The 22517-nt window shown below is 55.5% G+C and overlaps 1 protein-coding gene across 6 annotated transcripts in view; it reads left to right on the forward strand.

The window, feature by feature from the left end:
- Nucleotides 1-5817: 5817 nt before the first annotated feature.
- The window catches only part of SCARA5 (scavenger receptor class A member 5), a 35260-nt gene continuing 18560 nt past the window's right edge, over nucleotides 5818-22517 (forward strand). For 4 of the 6 annotated variants that reach the window (XR_007777146.1, XR_007777144.1, XR_007777145.1 and 1 more), the window contains exons 1-4: nucleotides 5818-5965; nucleotides 8676-8788; nucleotides 13353-13481; nucleotides 17860-18534. Coding sequence is in view for 3 of the 6 variants with exons in the window: in XM_050972512.1 (XP_050828469.1) it covers nucleotides 8677-8788; nucleotides 13353-13481; nucleotides 17860-18534 (916 nt within the window). In the remaining 3 variants the exon portion in view is untranslated. Of the gene's footprint in view, nucleotides 5966-8672; nucleotides 8789-13352; nucleotides 13482-17859; nucleotides 18535-20640; nucleotides 21370-22517 lie in introns of those variants that run through there. The other 2 variants (XM_050972514.1, XM_050972513.1) reach the window with 2 other exon arrangements.

Below are 22517 nucleotides of genomic sequence, written 5' to 3' on the forward strand. Positions count from 1 at the left end.
CTTTCGTTCCTGAAATTTCCCGTTCCTTGGAAAGTGCCTTTTCCCCTTTTTTCACTTGAAATGTCCTTTCCTTTTCCTTGAAATTGCCTTGCCATTTTCTTTCCTTTCCTTTCCTTGAAAGTTCCGTTCCCTGTGAAATTTCCTTCCGTGAAAGTTCCTTGCCTTGCCTTTCCTGGAAAATGCCGGTCCTGAAATGTCGTTTCATGGGAAAATTCCTTTCCTTGAAAGTTCCTTTCCTTGAATTCCTTGAAATTTCCTTGAAGGTGCTGGAAATGTATGTCCTTTCATGGCCACAGCGGCAAAAGGCACCGTACAGGGGGAAACTAGGCTGGTCCCCCCCAGGAACACAACCGGTGGCCCGGGCGCCACACCCGGTGTCTGAAAAGTGGGCCAAAATGTGTTACCAAGGGGAAAACTGGTGTACCGGTGACTAGTGCCCACCGAGCGAGGGGCCAAGTGGAAAGGGTAGAAAAGGTTCAACCCTGTGTCCCCGTGCACCCAAGTGGTCACGGGGAAATTGGGACCTGTCCCCGTTTTGTCTTGGCCATTTTGTCCCGTTATCCCGGTGGATCACGGTTTCGAGCTGTTATCCTTGTCTCCTTACATGTTTCACCTTGGCCTCTTGGGTGTCCCCTGTGCACTTTCCATGTTCCCCGTGCCACCGGAGGACACATGTGGACACGGGAACAATGGGGAGCAATTGGGGTTTTTTCTTTTCACCTTTCCTCTTTTGTCCCCCTTTTCCCCTTAACCACATTTGCCCCTTTTCCCCCTTTCCCCTTCCCAGCTGCAGGAAGTTGGGAATGGTGAAACTGAGGCAGAGCTCCAGGGGATCCCGCCCTTCCCAAAAAAAATCCCGGGAATGTCCCGGAGGAGCCGAGGAAGGAAAGGAAAGGAGGGAAAGAAGGAAAGAACGGAAAGGTGGAAACGAAGGCAACGAAATCGGGAAAAATAATTTTAAAAAATTAAAATAATAAGAAAAACTTGGGGAAAAAACAGAAGAGGAGGAAAAAGGAAAACCGGGATGGATCCGGGAATTCTTTGGGATCTTTAATGGAATCTCAGGATCTGATCCCGAAATTCCTTTCCGGCTTTCAGGGATGTTCCCAGCTGGAAGGGGCGATCCCAAATCCTCCTTTGGCTCTGGACCCGCTCCCAGCTCAAACCCGAGACTCCCGGGAGGAATTTCCCGGCTTTTCCATGGATTTTTCCTCATGCCGGGATCGCTCGGCGGCTCCTCCCGATCCGGTCCTTTAGAGGGCACCAGGAGCTCGGGAATTGCATCCCTGGAAGCTCCCGAGGGAGGAATTCCTGCCCAAAATCCCCGCCAGCCCCGCCCGCTGGCACCGGGCTCCATTCCCGGTGTCCCGGCATTCCAGGATTCCCTGTCCGGGTGGGATTGGAGATCCCGGGAAAAGGGCGAGGCTGGAATGTCGGGATGGAGCTGGGATTGGGGGGAAATCATGGAAAGGAAGAGTTTTAAATGGAAAAGTTTGGGGATTTTGGGAAGGAATTCCTGGCTGGGCTGGAATTCCCAGAGAATCCATGGAAAAGTTGGAGCACCTGGGATGGTGGAAGCATCGGGGTTGGAATGGGATGGGATTGAAGGTTCCTTCCCACCCAACCCCTTCCAGAATTCCATGAAACTTCCAAATCCCAGCCCTGCTCCCAGCCTTTGGCCCTCCAGGATGGAATTGTCCCCTCCAGGATCCATTCCCGGTGTCCCGGCATTCCAGGATTCCCTGTCCGGGTGGGATTGGAGATCCCGGGAAAAGGGTGAGGCTGGAATGTCGGGATGGAGCTGGGGTTGGGGGGAAAATCATGGAAAGGAAGAGTTTTAAATGGAAAAGTTTGGGGATTTTGGAAGGAATTCCTGGCTGGGCTGGAATTCCCAGAGGAATCCATGGAAAAGTTGGAGCACCCTGGGATGGTGGGAGGGGTCCCTGCCCATGGAATGGGGGTGGAACTGGAAGATCCTGGAATCCTCTTCCCACAGAAAACCATCCCAGAATCCGAAGATCCCCCTGGGATCATCCTGCAAGGAATGTTCCCCCCGTTCCTGTTCCTGGATCCTCCCAACCCTGATCCCAAATCCATGGGATCCCAATCCCTCCAGGAATGGGGCAGAGGAAGGGCTGGAGAACCTTTCCAGGAGGGAATTGTTCCCAAAATCCAATTGAACCTCCCTCGGTGCAACAGCCAGGCTCCGAATCCCACCTGGAAATTCTTGGGAATGCCGGTCGGTGCCGAGCCTGCCCTGGAGGTTTTCCATAAAAATTCCAGCTCGGAGCCAGGAACGAGCTCGGAAAGAGGGAAAACGTCACTGGGGAAATCTTGGAAAGGGAAATTCCTCCTGGGAATTGTCTCCATGGGTGGGAAGGAGGAAATCCAACCCCATTCCAAGGGCTGGGATCCTTCCCCGATCCCAGGGTGATCCCAGCCCATGGCACATTCCAGGGATTGGGAGGATCTGGGATTTTGCTCCCGAGGCTGATCCAGTTTCTCCCGCCCGGGATCCGGAGGTTTGGGATCAGCTCTGGGTGTCTTTTCCCACCCCACATTCCCAAATTAAGGGCTCGGATCCACACTTGGGACATGGATTTCCCCCCTTCCCAACATTCCCAATCCCACTCCAGCCATTCCCAAGGATCCAGCACATGGATTTCCCCCCTCCCAACATTCCCGATCCCATTCCAGCCATTCTACTACTGCTCCCTCGTGGTTGGAATTCCTTGGCTCCGGGAGGTTTTCCCACCTCGGCCATTCCGGAATTCCACGGAACAATCCGAGCTGCCGTGACACCAGAAGTCATTCCCGGTTCCGGAGCGGTTTTTATTCCATTTTAACCCTTTTAAATCCCTTTTTTTTCCCCCTCCTCCTCATCCCGCTTTTCCAGCAGAATCCAGAGGAACAAGGCCGGAATCCAACCCGGAACAAATCCACGGATGGAATCCGAGGAGAAGGAAGATCAACCAAAGCTCAATTCCACTGGAATCTCTCGAAATCCAGGAAAATATTCCCAAATTCGGCCTTTCCTGGAGAGAAAAATTTCCCCTCATCCCGGATCGTCATTCCCGGATCGTCATTCCCTGCTCCCACCCAGCCAAGGCCAAGGGGTTTGGGATCATCCCAACCATCCCCCTCTGGCGCTCCGTGCCTCAGTTTCCCTGTGGGTGCAGCGGGGTTTGGGATTCTCCTGCTGGCCGGGAATTGGGAACGGAAGGATGGAAATCGCCTGGAGCTGGGACACGGATCCGCCTCCTTCCCTCCGGGAGGGAATTCCAGGGAAAACTCCGCCCTTTTCCAAGGAGAGAACTTGGGGGGATGCTCCTGGGGATATTCCAGCCCCGGCTTCCCTCGGGAATGTTCCAGCCCCGATTCCTCCTCTCTTTCCATTCCTGGGAATATTCCAGCCCCGATGCCCTTTTTCTCCATTCCTTGGGAATATTCCAGCCCCCATCCCCTCTCTCTATTTCCTGGGAATATTCCAGCCCCCATTTCTCCTGTCCTGGTTTCATTTCCCGGGAATGTTCCAGCCCCGATTCCCTCTCTCCATTCCCTGGGAATATTCCAGCCCAAATTCCTCCTCTCTCCATTTCCCGGGAATAGCCCAGCCCCGATTCCCCATTTAAATTTCCCAGGAATATTCCAGCCCTGACTCCCACTCTTTCCATTCCCTGGGAATATTCCAGCCTAGACTCTCCCTTTTCCTCCATTTCCCGGGAATATTCCAGCCCCGATTCCCCATCTCTGTCAATTTCCTGGGAATATTCCAGCTCCCTATTCCTCCTCTCTCCATTTCCCAGGAATATTCCAGCCCCGATTCCTCCTCTCTTTCCATTCCTGGGAATGTTCCAGCCCCAATTCCCCTTTTCTCCATTCCTTGGGAATGTTCCAGCCCCGACTCCCCCTTTCCCCATTTCCCAGGAATATTCCAGCCCCGATTCCTCCTCTCTTTCCATTCCTGGGAACATTCCAGCCCCAATTCCCCATCACCATTCCCCTGGGAATATTCCAGCCCCGAATCCCGCTCTCTCCGTTTCCCGGGAATATTCCAGCCCTGATTCCCCATTTCCATTTCCCAGGAATATTTCAGCCTGGACTCCCCCTTTTCCTCCATTTCCCGGGAATATTCCAGCCCCGATTCCCCATCTCTGTCAATTTCCTGGGAATATTCCAGCTCCCTATTCCTCCTCTCTCCATTTCCTGGGAATATTCCAGCCCTGATTCCCTTTTTCTCTATTCCCTTGGAAATATTCCAGCCCCCATCCCCTCATCTCTATTTCCCGGGAATATTCCAGTCCCCGATTCCTCCTCTCTTTCCATTCCTGGGAATATTCCAGCCCCGATTCCTCCTCTCTTTCCATTCCTGGGAATATTCCAGCCCCGATTCCCCATCACCATTCCCCTGGGAATGTTCCAGCCCCGACTCCCCCTTTCTCCATTTCCCGGGAATATCCCAGCCTCGATTCTCTCTCTCCATTCCCTAGGAATATTCCAGCCCCGATTCCGCCTATCCATGACCAGATTTCCCGGGGGATGATCCTGTCCCGGTCCCCCATCCCTGTCCCGGTTCTCCCGGGAAATGCTCCTGTCCCGTTTTCCCTCCGTTCCCTTTTCCCGTTTCTCCTGCCGGGCGCTCCAGCTCCGCTTCCCCGTGTCCCGGTACCCCCGCGAGATGCTCCCATCCCGGTTTCCCTTATCCCGTTTTTCCCGGGAGATGTTCCTGCCCCGTTTTTCCTGGGAGATTCTCCCATCCCGGTTTCCCTTATCCCGTTTTTCCCGGGAGATGTTCCTGCCCCGTTTTTCTCGGGAGATGCTCCCATCCCGGTTCCCCCTGTCCCGGTACCACCAGGAGTTTCTCGTCTCGGTCCGTCCTGACCCGGTTCCCCCTGTCCCGGTACCTCCGAGAGATTCTCCTGTCCCGGTTCCCCCTGTCCCGGTTCCACCGGAGATTCTCCTGTCCCGGTCCGTCCTGACCCGGTTCCCCCTGTCCCGGTACCACCGGGAAATTCTCCTGTCCCGGTGCCCCTGTCCCGGTTCCCCCTGTTCCGGTACCACCGGGAGTTTCTCTGGCCCGGTCCCACCGGAAGATTCTCCTGTCCCTGTCCGTCCTGTCCCGGTTCCCCCTGTCCCGGTACCACCAGGAGTTTCTCTTGTCCCGGTCCGTCCTGACCCGGTTCTGCCTGTCCCGGTACCTCCGGGAGATTCTCCTGTCCCGGTTCTCCCTGTCCCGGTACCACCGGGAGTTTCTCTGTCCCGGTCTCACCGGAAGATTCTCCTGTCCCGGTACCACCGGGAAATTCACCTGTCCCGGTTCCCCCTGTTCCGGTACCACCGGGAGTTTCTCTGGCCCGGTCCCACCGGGAGTTTCTCCTGTCCCGGTACCACCAGGAGTTTCTCTGGCCCGGTCCCACCGGAAGATTCTCCTGTCCCGGTTCCCCCTGCTCCGGTACCACCGGGAAATTCTCCTGTCCCGGTGCCCCTGTCCCGGTTCCACCGGAGATTCTCCTGTCCGGGTATTCCCGGAAGATTCTCCTGTCCCGGTCCCACCGGGAGTTTCTCCTGTCCCGGTCCCCCTGTCCCGGTCCCCGCTGTCCCGGTTGTCCCAGGAGTTGTTCCAGCCCCGTTTTTCCCGGCGGACGCTCCACTCCCGGTTCCCTCCTCCCCTGCCCCTCTCCCGGCCCGGGGCGGGCTCGGAGCGGCGGGGGCGGCCCCGGTGGGCGGGAGGGGGCGCGGGGAGCCCGGCCCCGCTCCCGTCCCGCCCTCAAAAGGCTCCGACCGGGCGGGCCCCGCTCACAGTCCCGGGACCCCGCACCCATGGGCGGCTGCCGGGCCCCGCCGCTGCCCGGGGGGGCTCCTCGCCGTCCTCAGCCCCCGGTACCGGCCAGCGCCGGCGGGACACAGCCCGGGGATTGAGGGAAATCCCGAGAAGAGGCCTCGGGAAGCTCGGGAAATCCCGCGGGTGAGCGGGGACGGAGGGGGGGGGGACACGGAGCGCCGGGAGGGGAGCGGGCTGGGGGAGCCCCGAGCGCCGGGGGCTGCGGAGAGGGAGATGCTCCGGTTCTCCCGGGATGCTCCTGTCCCGAATTCCTCTGTCCCGGTTTTCCCGGGATGCTCCTGTCCCGAATTCCTCTGTCCCGCTTCTCCCGGGATGCTCCTGTCCCGAATTCCTTTGTCCCGGTTCTGTCGGGGATGCTCCTGTCCCGAATTCCTCTGTCCCGCTTCTCCCGGGATGCTCCTGTCCTGAATTCCTTTGTCCCGGTTCTCCCGGGATGCTCCTGTCCCGAATTCCTCTGTCCCGGTTTTCCCGGGATGCTCCTGTCCCGAATTCCTCTGTCCCGGTTCTCCCGGGATGCTCCTGTCCCGAATTCCTGTCCCGGTTCTCCCGGGATGCTCCTGTCCTGAATTCCTTTGTCCCGGTTCTCCCGGGGATGCTCCAGTTCCGAATTCCTCTGTCCCAGATCCCCTTGTCCCGGTGGCTCCAGTTCCTATCCCGGTTCTCCCTATCCTGGTTCCGATCCCAGTTCCTGTCCCGGATCCTGTCCCAGATCCCCTGTCCTGGTTCCTATCCCAGTTCCCCCAATCCCAGTTCCTATCCTTGTTCCTATCCCAGTTCCTGTCCTGGATCCCCTGTCCTGGTTCCTATCCCAGTTCCCCCAATCCCAGTTCCTATCCTTGTTCCTATCCTGGGTCTCCCTATCCCAGTTCCTGTCCTGGATCCCCCGTCCTGGTTCCTATCCCAGTTCCCCCAGTCCCAGTTCCTATCCTGGTTCTCCCTGTCCCAGTTGCTATCCCAGTTCCTATCCAGGTTCCTATCCCGGATCCCCGTCCCCGTTCCTATCCCAGATCCCTTGTCCTAGATCCCCTTTCCCTCTTCCTGTCCCAGTTCCTGTCCTGGATCCCCTGTCCCAGTTCCTATCCCAGTTCCCCCTGTCCCAGTTCCTGTCCCGGTTCCTATCCCAGTTCCTATTCTGGATCCCCCAATCCTGGTTCCTGTCCCAGTTCCCCCAATCCAGTTCCTGTCCCAGATCCCAATCCCAGTTCCCCATGTCCCAGTTCCTATCCCGGTCCCCCCTGTCCCGGTTCTTGTCTGGTTCCTGTCCTGGTTCCTATCCTGGATCCCTTGTCCCAGTTCCTATCCCAGTTCCTGTCCCGGTTCCTATCCCGGTTCCCCTATTCCCCATTCCTGTCCTGGTTCCCCCAGTCCCAGTTCCTCTCCCAAATCCCAATCCCAGTTCCCCATGTCCCAGTTCCTATCCCGGTTCCTATCCCAGTTCCAATCCTGTTTCCTACCTCATTCCTATCCCAGTTCCTGTCCCGGTTCTCCCTGTCCTAGTTCCTATCCCAGTTCCTATCCTGGTTCCTATCCCGTTCCTATCCCAGATTCCCTGTCCCAGTTCCTGTCCCAGTTCTCCCTGTTCCAGTTCCTATCGCGGTTCCTATCCCTGTTCTCCCTGTCCCTATCCCGGTTCCTGTCCCCGTTCCTATCCTGGTTCCTACCCTGTTCTTATCCCAGTTCCTCTCCCAGTTCCTGTCCCAGTTCTCCCTGTTCCAGTTCCTGTCCCAGTTCTCCCTGTTCCAGTTCCTGTCCCAGTTCTCCCTGTTCCAGTTCCTATCCCAGTTCTCCCTGTTCCAGTTCCTATCCCAGTTCTCCCTGTCCCAGTTCCTATCCCAGTTCGTCTCCCAGTTCCTGTCCCAGTTCTCCCTGTTCCAGTTCCTATCCCAGTTCTCCCTGTTCCAGTTCCTATCCCAGTTCTCCCTGTTCCAGTTCCTATCCCAGTTCTCCCTGTTCCAGTTCCTATCCCAGTTCTCCCTGTTCCAGTTCCTGTCCCAGTTCTCCCTGTTCCAGTTCCTATCCCAGTTCTCCCTGTTCCAGTTCCTATCCCAGTTCTCCCTGTTCCAGTTCCTATCCCAGGTCTCCCTGTTCCAGTTCCTGTCCCGGTTCCCCCTGTCCCGGTTCCTATCCCGGATCCCCTGTCCCGGTGTCCCGGGTCAATCTCCGCCCGGAGTTTCTCCGTATCCCGCTTCCCCTGGGATGCTCCTGCCCCATCCCCCATCCCCGTTCCTGCAGGGGATTTCAGAGACCCCTCTGGAATTCCTGGATGGATTTTCCCCCTTGGAAGTGGGACCGGAGCTGGGAGTGCTGCTGCTGTAACTGGGGTGGGGGTGACAAAACTCCAGTGGCACCAAATTCCCAGGGAAAACAGAATCCATGGATCTGTGCCTGCCCCAAACCCTGTCCACCCTGGGACACTGCCAGGGATTCTCTGGGAATTCCAGCCCAGCCGGGAATCCCTTCCCAAGATCCCACCATCCCAAGCTCCCCTTTTCCACGGGAAGCCATTCCCTGGCTCTTCCCCTCCAGCCCTTGCCCAAATCCCAGCTCTCCTTTCCCTCTGGAAAAGGCTCCGAGGATTCCTTGCATCCTTCCCTGATCCAGCTGCACATTCCCAGCTCTCCCAGCCTGGAGCAGCTCCAGATTTTGGGATCCCAGAGCTCCAGGTGGGCTCTCACCTGCCCCATCCCAATGCCGGAGCCGTGATTGGGATTGGGATTGGGATTGGGTTGGGATTGGGTTGGGATTGGGATTGGGGTTGGGGTTGGGGTTTGGGATTGGGATTGGGATGTGCTGAGGCCCAGCCCCGTGGGACATTCCCGTTTTTCTCCAGCAGGATGGAGAACAAGGCCGTGGATCTCCACACCTTCTCCGAGTGGGAGAACGGATCCGTCCTGGAGGAGCCCTTCGAGGGACGGAGCCTTTCCAAGATGAACCTCTGCGAGGACGGTGAGGGCGGATCCGCCTCCGGATCCACTCGGGATCCCCTCTGGATCCACCTTGGGATCCACCTCGGGATCCACATGTGGATCCACTTCTGGATCCAGCTCTAAATCCACCTCTGGATCCACCCCTGCGTCTATCCCTGGATCTGTCTCTGAATCCACCCCTGGATCCACCCCTGGATCCACTTGGGGATCCACCTACAGATCCACCCCTGGATCCACCCCTGGATCCACCTCTGGATCCATTCATGGATCCACCTCCAATACTCCCAGATCCAGCCCAGAATCCACCTTGGGATCCACCCCTGCATCCACCTCCAGATCTGCATTGGGATCCACCCCAGGACCCATCCCCGGATCCACTTCCAGATCCGCCTCTGGATCCACCTCAGGATCCATCCCTTGATCCACCTCTGGATCCGCCTCTGGTTCCCCCCCAGATCCACCTTGGGATCCACCTCTGGATCCGCCCTGGATCCACGGCGGGGGTGGGAGCGCGCGGATCTCCCGGGAAGGAGCTCCGGATGTGGCTCCTCCCGTGCAGGGATGAGCTCGGCTCTGCGTTCCAGCCGGGATTCCCGGCCCTGGGAATGCTGGATTCCGTGGTGGGAGCAGCACCGGGAGGTGTCCCGGCCCTGGCCCAGGTTTTCCAGGGATTCTGCAGCTCCCTCATCCCTGGGGTGTCCAAGGAAAGGTTGGATGGGGCTTGGATCACCCTGGGATGGTGGGAAGTGTCCCTGGGATGGGATTGAAGGTCCATGGATCCCATCCCAAACCATCCCGGGATTCTGGGATCAAGGGCACTCAGGATCCATCCTGTGGGATTTCTATGGGATTTGGGGATGGGAAAGGGAAGGGAGACCCTGCCTGGAGTCCCCCAATTCCCAGGGAAGCCCCTGGATCCCAAAATTCCATCCCAGAGAGGAGTTGGGATGAGGATGGATCCAGTGCCAGGCTGGGAGAGCTGGGAATGTGCAGCTGGATCAGGGAAGGATGCAGGGAATCCTTGGAGCCTTTTCCAGAGGGAAAGGAGAGCTGGGATTTGGGCAAGGGCTGGAGGGGCAGGAGCCAGGGAATGACTTCCAGTGGGAAAGGGGAGCTTGGGAATGTGGGATCTTGGGAAGGGATTCCTGGCTGGGAGGGTGGAGAGGGGCTGGCTGAGCTGGGAACATCCAGCTCTGGATAAATTCCTCCTGGGAATGCTGCAAGGCGCTCATGGAGCTGATTCCAAGGGGACCTGTGGGGGTGGGGACAGCTTTGGATCCGGAGGGTGAATTCCCTGTCCAGGAGATCCCTGAGTGTTGATCCCATTCCCCAAATCCCTACTCCTGCCTCTTCCCAGCTTCCCGATCCTGTTGGTCTCATCCTTTCCCACTGGGAAACCGCTGGAAAAGCCGGGAGGGAAGAGCCGGAGCCCCCCTGGAGCGATCCCAGAATTCCCAGCAAATCCCTTGCCCCGGGAAAGGCTGGAGGTGCCTCCCTGGCTTTGGGGTTTTGATGGAACTCGGCCTGGAATTCTCGGGGCTCATCCCAAGGCGGGGCTGACCCTCCAGGGAACCCCATTCCCAGGGAAGAGGTCTCTGGAGCGGGATTTCTGGGAAGGGGCAGGAGCAAAGTCACCCCTGAGGGTGGGACCACCCGGATCCCGCCCGAGTTCATGGAAAACTCCAGCCGGGAGCGGGGCGAGGATCCAATGGGAGCGCGATCCAAACTTTCTGCTGACCCAGGAACAGCATTCCCGGACTTTTTCCAGGGTTTCGCCGACCCCAAATCCCCGAATCCCGGTTGTTTTCCTCCTGCCGCTCCCTGGAGCCTGGGCAGGGGCAGGAAATGTTCGCTTTTCCTTGGATCCCGGCCCTATCCACGGGCAAACGCTTCCAAGGGCCGGGAATGGGAGTGGGTGGATCGGGGAGCGCCGCCAGCTCCTCCCGGGGTGTCCCAGGAGCCGCTGGAAGTGCGAAATGTCAGGAAAACATCGGCGCCCTCCTCATCCCGCGGCTCCATCCCAGGAATTCTGGGCGGGGAGCGGGGGACGAGATCCAGCTGGAGCATCCCGGATCCCACCTGAGCCGCATTCCCTCGGGATCGCCCCCTGGATCCTGGCGGAGCTCCCGAAGCCGGGCGGAGTTCCGGGATCCGCCCGCCGTAACCCTTTCCCGGCTGGAGGCTTTTCCAGCCGTCCCCGTTTTCCCGGGATGGACACACGGGGACAAGGACAAGGATGACGTGGGGAAGGGTCCCTGGAATTCTGGGATCTCCCCATCCAGGGGTTCCATCGCCGGAATTCCAGAGAGCAGCTGGATCCCACTGGGATGGGGAGAGATCCCACCTGGGCATTGCCCGGCAGGGATGGGCCAGGCTGGAGCTGGGAATTGCCATGGGATGGGATCCCAAATCCCAGTGGGAATGGCCCAGGCTGGAGCTGGGAATTGCCATGGGATGGGATCCCAAATCCCAGTGGGAATGGGATCCCAAATCCCAGTGGGAATGGCCCAGGCTGGAGCTGGGAATTGTTTCTGGCCATGGGATGGGATCCCAAATCCCAGCGGGAATGGGATCCCAAATCCCAGTGGGAATGGCCCAGGCTGGAGCTGGGAATTGTTTCTGGCCATGGGATGGGATCCCAAATCCCAGTGGGAATGGGCCAGGCTGGAGCTGGGAACTGCCATGCGATGGGATCCCAAATCCCAGTGGGAATGGCCCAGGCTGGATCCGGCCGTGGATCAGTGCTGTCTCCATCCAGGTTGGATTTGGGGTTCCCCTCTCCTGTGGGATGTGGGGCTCTGGATCGGAGCCTCGGAGCTCTGAGGAGCACAGAACACCAGGATGGAGGCTCCAGGTGGGAATTCTGGGCTTTTCCTCCATCTCCCGTTGGTGTCTCCATGGATCTGGGAAAGGGCAAATGGAGCTGGAGCGAAAATGGTGGGAAAATCTCCCAGAGCGCCGGTGTTCCTGCCAGGATCCAACAGGGAATGCTCTGGATGGGAAGAGACCTTCAAACTCATCCCATTCCATGGGCAGGGACACTTCCCACCATCCCAGGGTGATCCAGCCTTTCCTGGGACACTCCCAGGGATTCTCTGGGAATTCCAGCCCAGCCAGGAATCCCTTCCCAAGATCCCACCATCCCAAGCTCCCCTTTCCCAGTGGAAGCCATTCCCTGGCTCCTGCCCCTCCAAATCCCAGCTCTCCTGGAGCCCCTTGAGGCTCAGGGAGCGGCTCCAAGGATTCCCCTTGGAGCTCAGGGTTTTCCTTGGAGCTGCATCCCACGGGATTTCCCTGTTGGGAACCCCAACCTGGATCCACCCCAGCAGCTCCAGAGGATCCAGGAATGATTTGGGTGGGAAGGGATCTTCAATCCCATCCCATCCCATCCCATCCCATCCCATCCCATCCCATCCCATCCCATCCCATCCCATCCCATCCCATCCCATCCCATCCCATCCCATTATCCCATCTCAAATCATCCCTTCCCATCCATTATCCCAGTGCATTTCCATCCCATTATCCCATCCGGTATCCCAGTGCATTCCCATCCCAAATCATCTCATCCCACCCCAGGATCCCAGACAGTTCCAGCCCAGTCCCATCCCAGCCCAGCCGAATCCCAATCCCAAGCCCATCCCAGTAGCCCATCCCAAGCCCAGCCCAGGAGCCCAGCCCAAGCCCAGCCCAAGCCCAGCCCAGCCCAAGCCCAAGCCCAGCCCAGGATCCCAGCGCCAAGCCCAGCCCAGGAGCCCAGCCCAAGCCCAGCCCAAAGCCCAGCCAGCCCAAGCCCAAGCCCAGCCAGGAGCCCAGCCCAAGCCCAGCCCAGGAGCCCAGCCCAGGAGCACCAAACCCAAGCCCAGCCCAAGCCCAGCCCAGCCCAAGCCCAAGCCCAATCCATCCCAGAGCCCAGCCCACGCCAGCCCAGGAGCCCAGCCCAACCCAGCCAAGCCCAACCCAAGCGCAGCCCAAGCCCAGCCCAACCCCAGCCCAAGCCCAGCCCAACCCCAGCCCAGCCCAATCCCAACCCAAGCGCAGCCAAGCGCAGCCCAGCCCAGCCCAGCCCAGCCCAGCCCAGCCCAGCCCAGGAGCCCAAGCCCAGGAGCCCAAGCCCAGCCCAGCCCAGCCCAGCCCAACCCCAGCCCAGCCCAGCCCATCCAGCCCAGCCCAGCCCAGCCCAGCCCAGCCCAGCCCAGCCGACAAGCCCAGCCCAGCCCAGCCCAGCCCAGCACAGCCCAGCCAGCCCAAGCCCAGGAGCCCAAGCCCAGCCCAGCCCAGCCAAACCCCAGCACAGCCCATGCCCAGTAGCCCAACCCCAGCCCAGGAGCCCAAGCCCATGAGCCCAAGCCCAGTTAGCCGGAGCCCATGGAGCCCATGAGCCCATCCCAGATAGCCCAACCCCCAGCCCATTAGCCCAATCCCAGTAGCATCCCATCCCCATCCCCATCCCATATCCCAATCCCATGAGCCCAGGACCCACCCAATGCCCAATCCCATCCCATTACCCCAATCCCATTATCCCATTATCCCATTATCCCATTCTCCCATTCTCCCATTATCCCAATCCCAAATCCATCCCGCAGATCCCGGCCGCAGGAGGGGCCCCTCGGGGCGCTGTCTCCGTCTGGGCTCCGTGGCGGCGCTGAAATATTCCGTGGTGGGGCTCTACCTCCTGGTGCTCCTCATCCTGGTGGGAATCTTCATCCTGGCAGGTGAGGATGCTCCCAGAACTTCCAGAAGCTTCCGTGGCCTCGGGATCCCGGCCCGGGAGGGTTTGCCGGGTCACCCAGGGGAGGGAAAGTTGGGATCCAGCAGGGAAAAAGAACCAAAAAGACAAAAAAAACCCCAAACCCCGTTAAAAACCCATAAAAACCACCAAAGAATTTAAAATAAACACCAAAAAAACCTAAAAAATTTAAAAATCTCAAAGAATTTTTAAATATCCCCAAAAAAAAACCAACCAAACCCTGTTAAGAACCCATAAAAACCCCCAAAGAACTCAAAATAAACACCAAAAAACACTAAAAAACATTAAAATACCAAAGACTTTTTTTAAATCCCAAAAAAAAACCCCAAACCCCATTAAAAACCCATAAAAACCCCCAAAGAATTTAAGATAAACACCAAAAAACACTAAAAAACATTAAAATACCAAAGAATTTTGAAAATCCCCAATAAAACCACCCAAACCCTGTTAAAAACCCATAAAAACCACCAAAGATCTCAAAATAAACACCAAAAATACTAAAAAACATTAAAATACCAAAGAATTTTTTTAAATCCCAAAAAACCACCCAAACCCCATTAAAAACTCATAAAAACCCCCAAAGAATTTAAGATAAACACCAAAAAACCCTAAAAAACATTAAAATCCCAAAGAATTTTGAAAATCCCCAATAAAACCACCCAAACCCTGTTAAAAACCCATAAAAACCACCAAAGATCTCAAAATAAACACCAAAAATACTAAAAAACATTAAAAATCCCAAAGAATTTTGAAAATCCCCAAAAACCACCCAAACCCTGTTAAAAACCCATAAAAACCACCAAAGAATTTAAGATAAACACCAAAAAACCCTAAAAAACATTAAAAATCCCAAAGAATTTTGAAAATCCCCAAAAACCACCCAAACCCTGTTAAAAACCCATAAAAACCACCAAAGAATTGAAAAACAAAAATTAAAAATAAATCCCAGAAAACCTCTCCCAAAATCCATTAAAAGCCCCAAAAATGTTTTAAAAATCCTCCCAAAACCCAAAAAAAACCCCTAAAACCATTAAAAATCCCAAAGAATTTGAAAAAATCCCCAAAAAACCCACCAAAACCCCGTTAAAAACCCATAAAAACACCAAAGAACTTAAAAAAAAAAAAATCCCGGAACGTCCCCCAAAACCCAAAAAACCCCAAAGAATTTTTTAAAATCCCCCCAAAAAGACCCCCAAAAAATCATTTAAAAATCCCCAAAAAAGAATTTTTTAAAATCCAAAAAAACCCTTCAAAAACCCTCCAAAACCCCACAAAAACCCCAAAGGATTCCAAATAATCCTCCCCAAAAAACCCCTAAAAAAACCCATTTAAAAAAACCCTAAAAAATCCATAAAAAATCCCAAAGAATTTGAAAAAATCCCAAAAAAAAACCCCAAAAAATTTTTTAAATCCCCCCAAAAAGACCCCAAATAAACCATTAAAAAATCCCCAAAAAAGAATTTTTTAAAATCCAAAAAAACCCTTCAAAAAAACCTCCAAAACCCCACAAAAAGCCCCAAAGGATTCCAAATAATCCCCCAAAAAACCCTAAAAAAATCCATTAAAAAACCCCAAAGAATTCTAAAAAAACCCATTAAAAAAACCCCTAAAAAAATCCATAAAAAATCCCAAAGAATTTGAAAAAATCCCAAAAAAAAAACCCACAAAAATTTTTTTAAATCCCTCCCAAAAAGACCCCAAATAAACCATTAAAAATTCCCCAAAAAATAATTTTTTAAAATCCCAAAAAACCCTTCAAAAAAACCTCCAAAACCCCAAGAAAAAACCCAAAGGATTCCAAATAATCCCCCCCCAAAACCCCTCCAAAAATCCATAAAAAACCCCAAAGAAATTGAAAAATCCCCCCCAAAAAGACCCCAAAAAATCATTCAAAAATCCCCAAAAAAGAATCTTTTAAAATCCAAAAAAAACCTTCAAAAAAACCTCCAAAACCCCAAGAAAAACCCCAAAGAATTCCAAATAATCCCCCCCAAAAAACCCTAAAAAAATCCATTAAAAACCCCAAAGAATTCTAAAAAACCCATTAAAAAAAACCCTAAAAAATCCATAAAAAATCCCAAAGAATTTGAAAAAATCCCAAAAAAAAAACCCACAAAAAATTTTTTAAATCCCCCCCCAAAAAAACCCAAATAAACCATTAAAAATTCCCCAAAAAATAATTTTTTAAAATCCCTAAAAAACCCTTCAAAAACCCTCCAAAACCCCAAGAAAAACCCCAAAGAATTCCAAAAAAGCCAAACCCCGTCGCTCCCACCCAGCTGGGTTTTCCCGGGATGAGGAATTCAAATTCTTTCAAATTTCAAATTCCAAATTCTTTCAAATTTCAAATTCCAAATTATTTCAAATTCCAAATTATTTCAAATTCCAAATTATTTCAAATTTCAAATTTCAAATTCCAAATTGTTTCAGATTTCAAATTTCAAATTCTTTCAAATTTCAAATTTCAAATTCTTTCAAATTTCAAATTATTTCGAATTTCAAAGTATTACAAATTTCAAATTATTACAAATTTCGAATTTCAAATGATTTCAAATTTCAAATTCTTTCCTATTCAAATTTCAAATTTCAAATGATTTCAAATTTCAAATTTCAAATGATTTCAAATTTCAAATTCCAAATTGTTTCAGATTTCAAATTTCAAATTATTTCAAATTTCAAATTATTTCAAATTGCAAATTCTTTCAAATTTCAAATTTCAAATTTTTTCAAATTTCAAATTATTTTAAACTTAAAAATTTCAAATTATTTCAAATTTCAAATTATTTCAAATTCCAAATTATTTCAAATTTCAAATTATTTCAAATTTCAAATTCCAAATTATTTCCCATTCCGAATTCTTTCCAATTTCTCCCAGCTGGAAACCCCCGGGGATGGGGTGGGATAAAGGGCTCGCATCCAGCCAGGGAATTGTTCCCAATTCCAACCCAAACTTCCCCGGGAATTTTGGGGCCGTTCCCTCTGACGGATTCACAACAAAATCCCAAATATCCCGAAGGTTTTTCCCCAGGGAATGTTTCCCCCTGGAGTTTCCCGTCCTTCCCGTGGGATTTGTTCCACCTGAGCTCCCCCAAATCCCTCAGATCCCTCCTGGAGGTCAAACTGGGAAGAGCAGAGGGAAACCCAACCCTGTCCCAGGAGAATCCCAGCCGGAATTCCGGGACAAACTCTGGGATGTGGGACCTGGGGTTGGGAATGTGCCTGGAAGAACGGGATTCCAGCTTGGAGAGCCTTGGAGAGATGGTGGGAGGGGTCGGGGTTGGGATGGCGTGGGATTGGAGGTCCCTTCCCACCCAAACCAGTCTGGGATCCTCCGGAGCTGCCGGGGTGGATCCAGGCAGGAATTCTGTCCGGGAAAAAAAAGGATCCAGGGAATCCTTGGAGCTGCTTCTCCCATCCCAAAGGGAATCCAGGAGAGCTGGGATTTGGGAAAGAGCTGGAGGGGCAGGAGCCAGGGAATGGCTTCCAGTGGGAAAGGGGAGCTTGGGAATGTGGGATCTTGGGAAGGAATTCCTGGCTGGGCTGGAATTCCCAGAGAATCCCTGGATCCCTGGCCGTGTCCAAGGGTGGGTTTGGATCAGCCTGGGATGGTGGGAAGTGTCCCTGGGATGGGATTGAAGGTCCATGGATCCCATCCCAAACCATCCCGGGATTCTGGGATCAAGGACACTCAGGATCCATCCCCAGGGATTTTCATGGGATTTGGGGATGGAAAAGGGAAGGGAGACCCTGCCTGGAGTCCCCAATTCCCAGGGAAGCCCCTGGATCCCAAAATTCCTCCTCAAGGAGGAGTCGGGATGGGGCTGGGTGCAAAGCCAGGCTGGGAGAGCTGGGAATGTGCAGCTGGATCAGGGAAGGATGCAGGGAATCCTCGGAGCCTTTTCCAGAGGGAAAGGAGAGCTGGGATTTGGGCAAGGGCTGGAGGGGCAGGAGCCAGGGAATGGCTTCCAGTGGGAAAGGGGAGCTTGGGAATGTGGGATCTTGGGAAGGAATTCCTGGCTGGGCTGGAATTCCCAGAGAATCCCTGGATCCCTGGCCAGTGTCCAAGGGTGGATGGATGGGCTTGGATCACCCTGGGATCATGGGAAGTGTCCCTGTCCAGGTGGAACGGGATGAGCTTGACGGTTCCTCCCCACCCAAACCATCCCAGCATCCTCCAGCCCCTCTCCAGCACCCAACCTCCTTCTCCAGCCTTGAATTCCAGGATGGGAGGGAGGAACCATCCGGGCTGGGAACTTCACCTCCAGGCTCCGAGGAACCGGGAATATCGTGGGGAGGCCACCCCAGGGCTCCTCCTGACCTCTCCCCGCCCTCCTCCACCGCAGTGTCCCGGCCCCGGGCGTCCCCCGAGGAGCTGAAGGCGCTGCTGGGGAACATCCAACGCCTCAACGAGACCTTCCGGGACCTGCAGCTGCAGCTGCTGCAGCCCCTGCCCAGGCCCGACCTCCTGGAGCACATCTGGAGGCTCCAGGACCTCCTGCAGAACCACTCGGACTCGCTGTTCCTGCTGTCGGGCTCGCTGCAGAGGCTCCAGGGGCTCCTGTGGAGCCTGCAGAGCCAGGCCGGGCAGACGGAGCGCTCGCTGTCCCGGCTCCGCGACTCGCTGGGCCAGCAGAGCGACGCTGCCCAGCTGGAGCTGTCGCGGCTCTCGGTGGAGGCCAACGGCAGCCGGCTGCTCCTGGACCACCACCAGCACCTCCTGGGCCACCTGGGCGGGCGGTTGGAGGCGCTGGGCGAGCAGGTGGCGGCGCTGGGCGGGGCGGTGGATTCCATGAACCGTAGCTTCTCCTACGACGTCCGCCTGCAGCATTCCCGGCTCCGGGACCTGCAGGGGCTCCTGGGCAACGCCAGCGCGGAGGCGCGGAGGATGCGGGCGGCTCACGGGGCCATGGAGAGGCAGCTGAGGCTGGAGCTGGCCCTGCTCAACAACGTCACCGAGGAGCTGCGCTTCAAGGACTGGGAGCATTCCGTGGCGCTCCGGAACATCTCCGTGATCCGGGGTGAGTGGTGGGATGGGGAACGGTCCCCGTGCTCCTCTGGGATGCGTCGGTCCGGCATCCTTGGTGGGATTAAAATCCACCTGGATTTGGGGGGGACACGGATCAGCGGCGGTGACCGGCTGGACTCCGTGACCTCGGAGCTTTTCCAGTCGGTCCGGTAGGGATTGGAGAATCCCTGGATTCTCCAGTTGGAGAATAACTCCGGTGGAGTCGTTGAGGTTGGAAAAGCTCTCCGAGGTCGCGGAGTCCAGGTGGTCACCAGCGCTGATCCGTGTCCCCCCCAAATCCAGGTGGATTTTAATCCCACCAGGGATGGGGACTCCAAACTGCCCTGGGCCTGTTCCAACCCTTCACAGCCCTTTCCATGAAGGAATTGTTCCCAATATCCAACTAAACCTTCCCTGGCACAGCCTGAGGCCTTTTCCTCATCCTGTTTCTTGTTTCTTGGGAGCGGGTCCCAAATCCCACCCGGCTCCATCTTTTCATGGAGTTGTGGAGAGGGGAAAGGTCCCCCCTGAGCCTCCGTTTCTCCAGGCTGAGCCCATCCCAGCTCCCTGGGATCCATTCCCTTCCCAGCTCCGTTCCCTGCCCTGGACACGCTCCAGCCCCTCCAGGTCTTTCCGGTCGGGAAGGTCCCAGATCCTCTCCCATCCATCCTTGCTCAGGTGTCTCCATCCCCTTGGACTCTCCAAATATTCCCCATCCATGGTTTGGAAGGAAGCTGCCAAGATTCCCTCAAAGCTGCCAGGAAAAACCAACCCCAAGGGTCTGGGATCCATCCCAAGGGTCTGGGATCCATCCCAAGGTCTGGGATCCATCCCAAGGGTCTGGGATCCATCCCAAGGGCTGGGATCCATCCCAAGGCTCTGGGATCCATCCCAAGGTTTGGGATCCATCCCAAGGGTCTGGGGTCCATCCCAAGGGTCTGGGATCCATCCCAAGGTCTGGGATCCATCCCAAGGGTCTGGGATCCATCCCAAAGGTCTGGGATCCATCCCAAGGGTCTGGGATCCATCCCAAGGGTCTGGGATCCATCCCAAGGGTCTGGGATCCATCCCAAGGTCTGGGATCCATCCCAAGGTCTGGGATCCATCCCAAGGGTCTGGGATCCATCCCAAGGTCTGGGATCCATCCTAAGGTCTGGGATCCATCCCAAGGATCTGGGATCCATCCCAAGGGTCTGGGATCCACCCTCAGCCCTTCCCAAATCCTGGAATTGTTTGGGTGGGAAGAGTCCTTAAATCCCATCCCATTCCAACTCCAACACCTTCCCCTGTCCCAGGCTGCTCCCAGCCCTGTCCAGCCTGGCCTTGGACAATTCCAGGGATCCAGGGGCAGCCACAGCTTCTCTGGGAATGCTGTGCCAGGGAGGGAGAAACCCAGGAGATCCCAGTGGGAGCTCCAGGCGGGAGCAGGAGCTTGGGAACAGCTCCTGTCCTGTTTTCCGCCTGGGCTGTCGCTCACTCCTGGTGGAATTCCAGGATCCCACTCCGGATCCCACTCCAGATCCCACTCTGGATCCCACTCCAGATCCCACTCCGGATCCCACTCCGGATCCCACTCTGGATCCCACTCCGGATCCCACTCCGGATCCCACTCCGGATCCCACTCTGGATCCCACTCCGGATCCCACTCCGGATCCCACTCCGGATCCCACTCCGGATCCCACTCCAGATCCCACTCTGGATCCCTCTCTGGATCCCACCGATTCCTACAGAGCATTCCCAGATCCCAATTCCTGATCCATTCAAACACATCCCTGCTCTTCCTGCCCCTTTTCCAGCCCTCGCAGCCCTGGCTGGGTCTCAGCTTCCCAAGTTCCCGGCTTTTAGGATTTCTCGGAAAACAGTTCCCAAATCCTCGCCCTGGATGGGTGGGAATGGCCCTTCCCGGCCTCTCCCTGCCCTGTTTTCTCTCATCCCAGGGATATTTTTTTCTTCCCTGTTGTTTTTCTCTTCAAACTCCTTCTTCCCAACGTTTTGGCTCCCGATTATTTTCAGCTTTTGGGATTTGAGCCTTTGCAGGATGAGGGATATATTTTGCTGGAATTCCAGCTGGAATTCCAAGGCCAGGGATGGTGCCAAGGCACTTGTTCCCCTTTTCCAGCTGCCGAGCCAGAGGGGATGGATGCGGTGGAGATCCAGGAGATCCATCCCACTGGAATACCAACCCTCATCCCTGGAGGACCTTGGCTCCCAATCCCAGGTTTTGGGATGCTGGGATCACCCTGCCCCGATTGCTTTGCTATTTCCCCCCTCCTCGGATCCCTCTTTTCCCTCCCCATCCATGGGAATGACGTCACCTGCTCTGGGATGAAGCCACCAAGGGTGGGACCGGTCACGGAGCCCTGGAATCGCGTTATCCCAAAACAAACCCCTTCCCAAGGGCCGGCCCCGGATTTATCAGCCCTGACACATTCCTGGCATCCCAAACTCCCCTCTCCTCCCAGCCCATGGATAATTCCTGGGGCCTCGTGCCCAGCTGGATTCATCCCAGCTCCAGATGTCCTTGGGTGAGTCCGTCCTGTTCCCGGCTGGATTTGGCCGAGCCATTCCCTGCCTGCCTGGGGGGGGGGGGGCTTTTCCTTCTCCCCAAATCCTCGGCTATGCCGAGCTCCGGATCCTGGATCCTGGAATTGGGCAGTGGCAGCTTGGGAAGGTCCCCAGGCTCCTCTCCAGCATCCAAGGGTCACTCCCAGCACCTCTCGTCGGGAAGGACGACGCGGAGGAGTTTTGGGTCTTGGGAGCCGCCGTGAGGGAGAATTCCCGGGATCCGCTCAGTGGATCCCTGGGTGGGATGTGCTGGATCCCAGCAGGCCCCAAAGGGGACGGGAGAATCCCATCCCTCAGGAAACGCCTCATCCCTCTGGGATTGGAGGGTGGGAAGCAGGAATGGGATCTCCCGGGTGCGACCCTCAGGAGCTGTGGGGTGGGAAGAGCTGGAAATGCCCGGGAGCTTCTCCCAGCTGCCATTCCCGATTTTTCTCCAGCCCAGCTGCTCCCTGTGTCCTGTCCCGAGAGCTGCTCCCGGGATGGGGCCGTCCCTGGGAACATTCCAGAAAATCTGCAGCTGCCCCATCCCTGGAAGTGCCCATCCCAAGGGTCTGGGGTCCATCCCAAGGGTCTGGGATCCATCCCAAGGGTCTGGGGTCCATCCCAAGGGTCTGGGATCCATCCCAAGGGTCTGGGATCCATCCCAAGGGTCTGGGATCCATCCCAAGGGTCTGGGATCCATCCCAAGGGTCTGGGTCCATCCCAAGGGTCTGGATCCATCCCAAGGGTCTGGGATCCATCCCAAGGTCTGGGATCCATCCCAAGGGTCTGGGATCCATCCCAAGGGTCTGGGGTCCATCCCAAGGGTCTGGGGTCCATCCCAAGGATCTGGGGTCCATCCCAAGGGTCTGGGTCCATTCCCAGGATCTGGGGTCGATCCCTGGGATCTGGAGTCCATCCCTCATCCCTTCAGCCCCTGGGGAAGGGACTGCCAGGGCCAGTAATTCCATATTTCCCATCATCCTTCCCTATCCCAAACTGTCTCCAGCCCAGGACGTTTCCCAACCTTGATGTGGGTCAGGATCCCACTCCGGATCCCACTCCGGATCCCACTCTGGATCCCACTCCAGATCCCACTCCAGATCCCACTCCAGATCCCACTCCAGATCCCACTCCGGATCCCTCTCTGGATCCCACCGATTCCTACAGAGCATTCCCAGATCCCAATTCCTGATCCATTCAAGCACATCCCTGCTCTTCCTGCCCCTTTTCCAGCCCTCGCAGCCCTGGCTGGGTCTCAGCTTCCCGAGTTCCCGGTTTTTAGGATTTCCCGGAAAACAGTTCCCGAATCCTCTCCCTGGATGGGTGGGAATGGCCCTTCCCGGCCTCTCCCTGCCCTGTTTTCTCTCATCCCAGGGATATTTTTTTCTTCCCTGTTGTTTTTCTCTTCAAACTCCTTCTTCCCAACGTCTTGGCTCCCGATTATTTTCA

This window comes from Serinus canaria, chromosome 3 (genome assembly GCF_022539315.1).
Source record: "Serinus canaria isolate serCan28SL12 chromosome 3, serCan2020, whole genome shotgun sequence".
Classification (NCBI taxonomy): Eukaryota; Metazoa; Chordata; class Aves; order Passeriformes; family Fringillidae; genus Serinus; species Serinus canaria.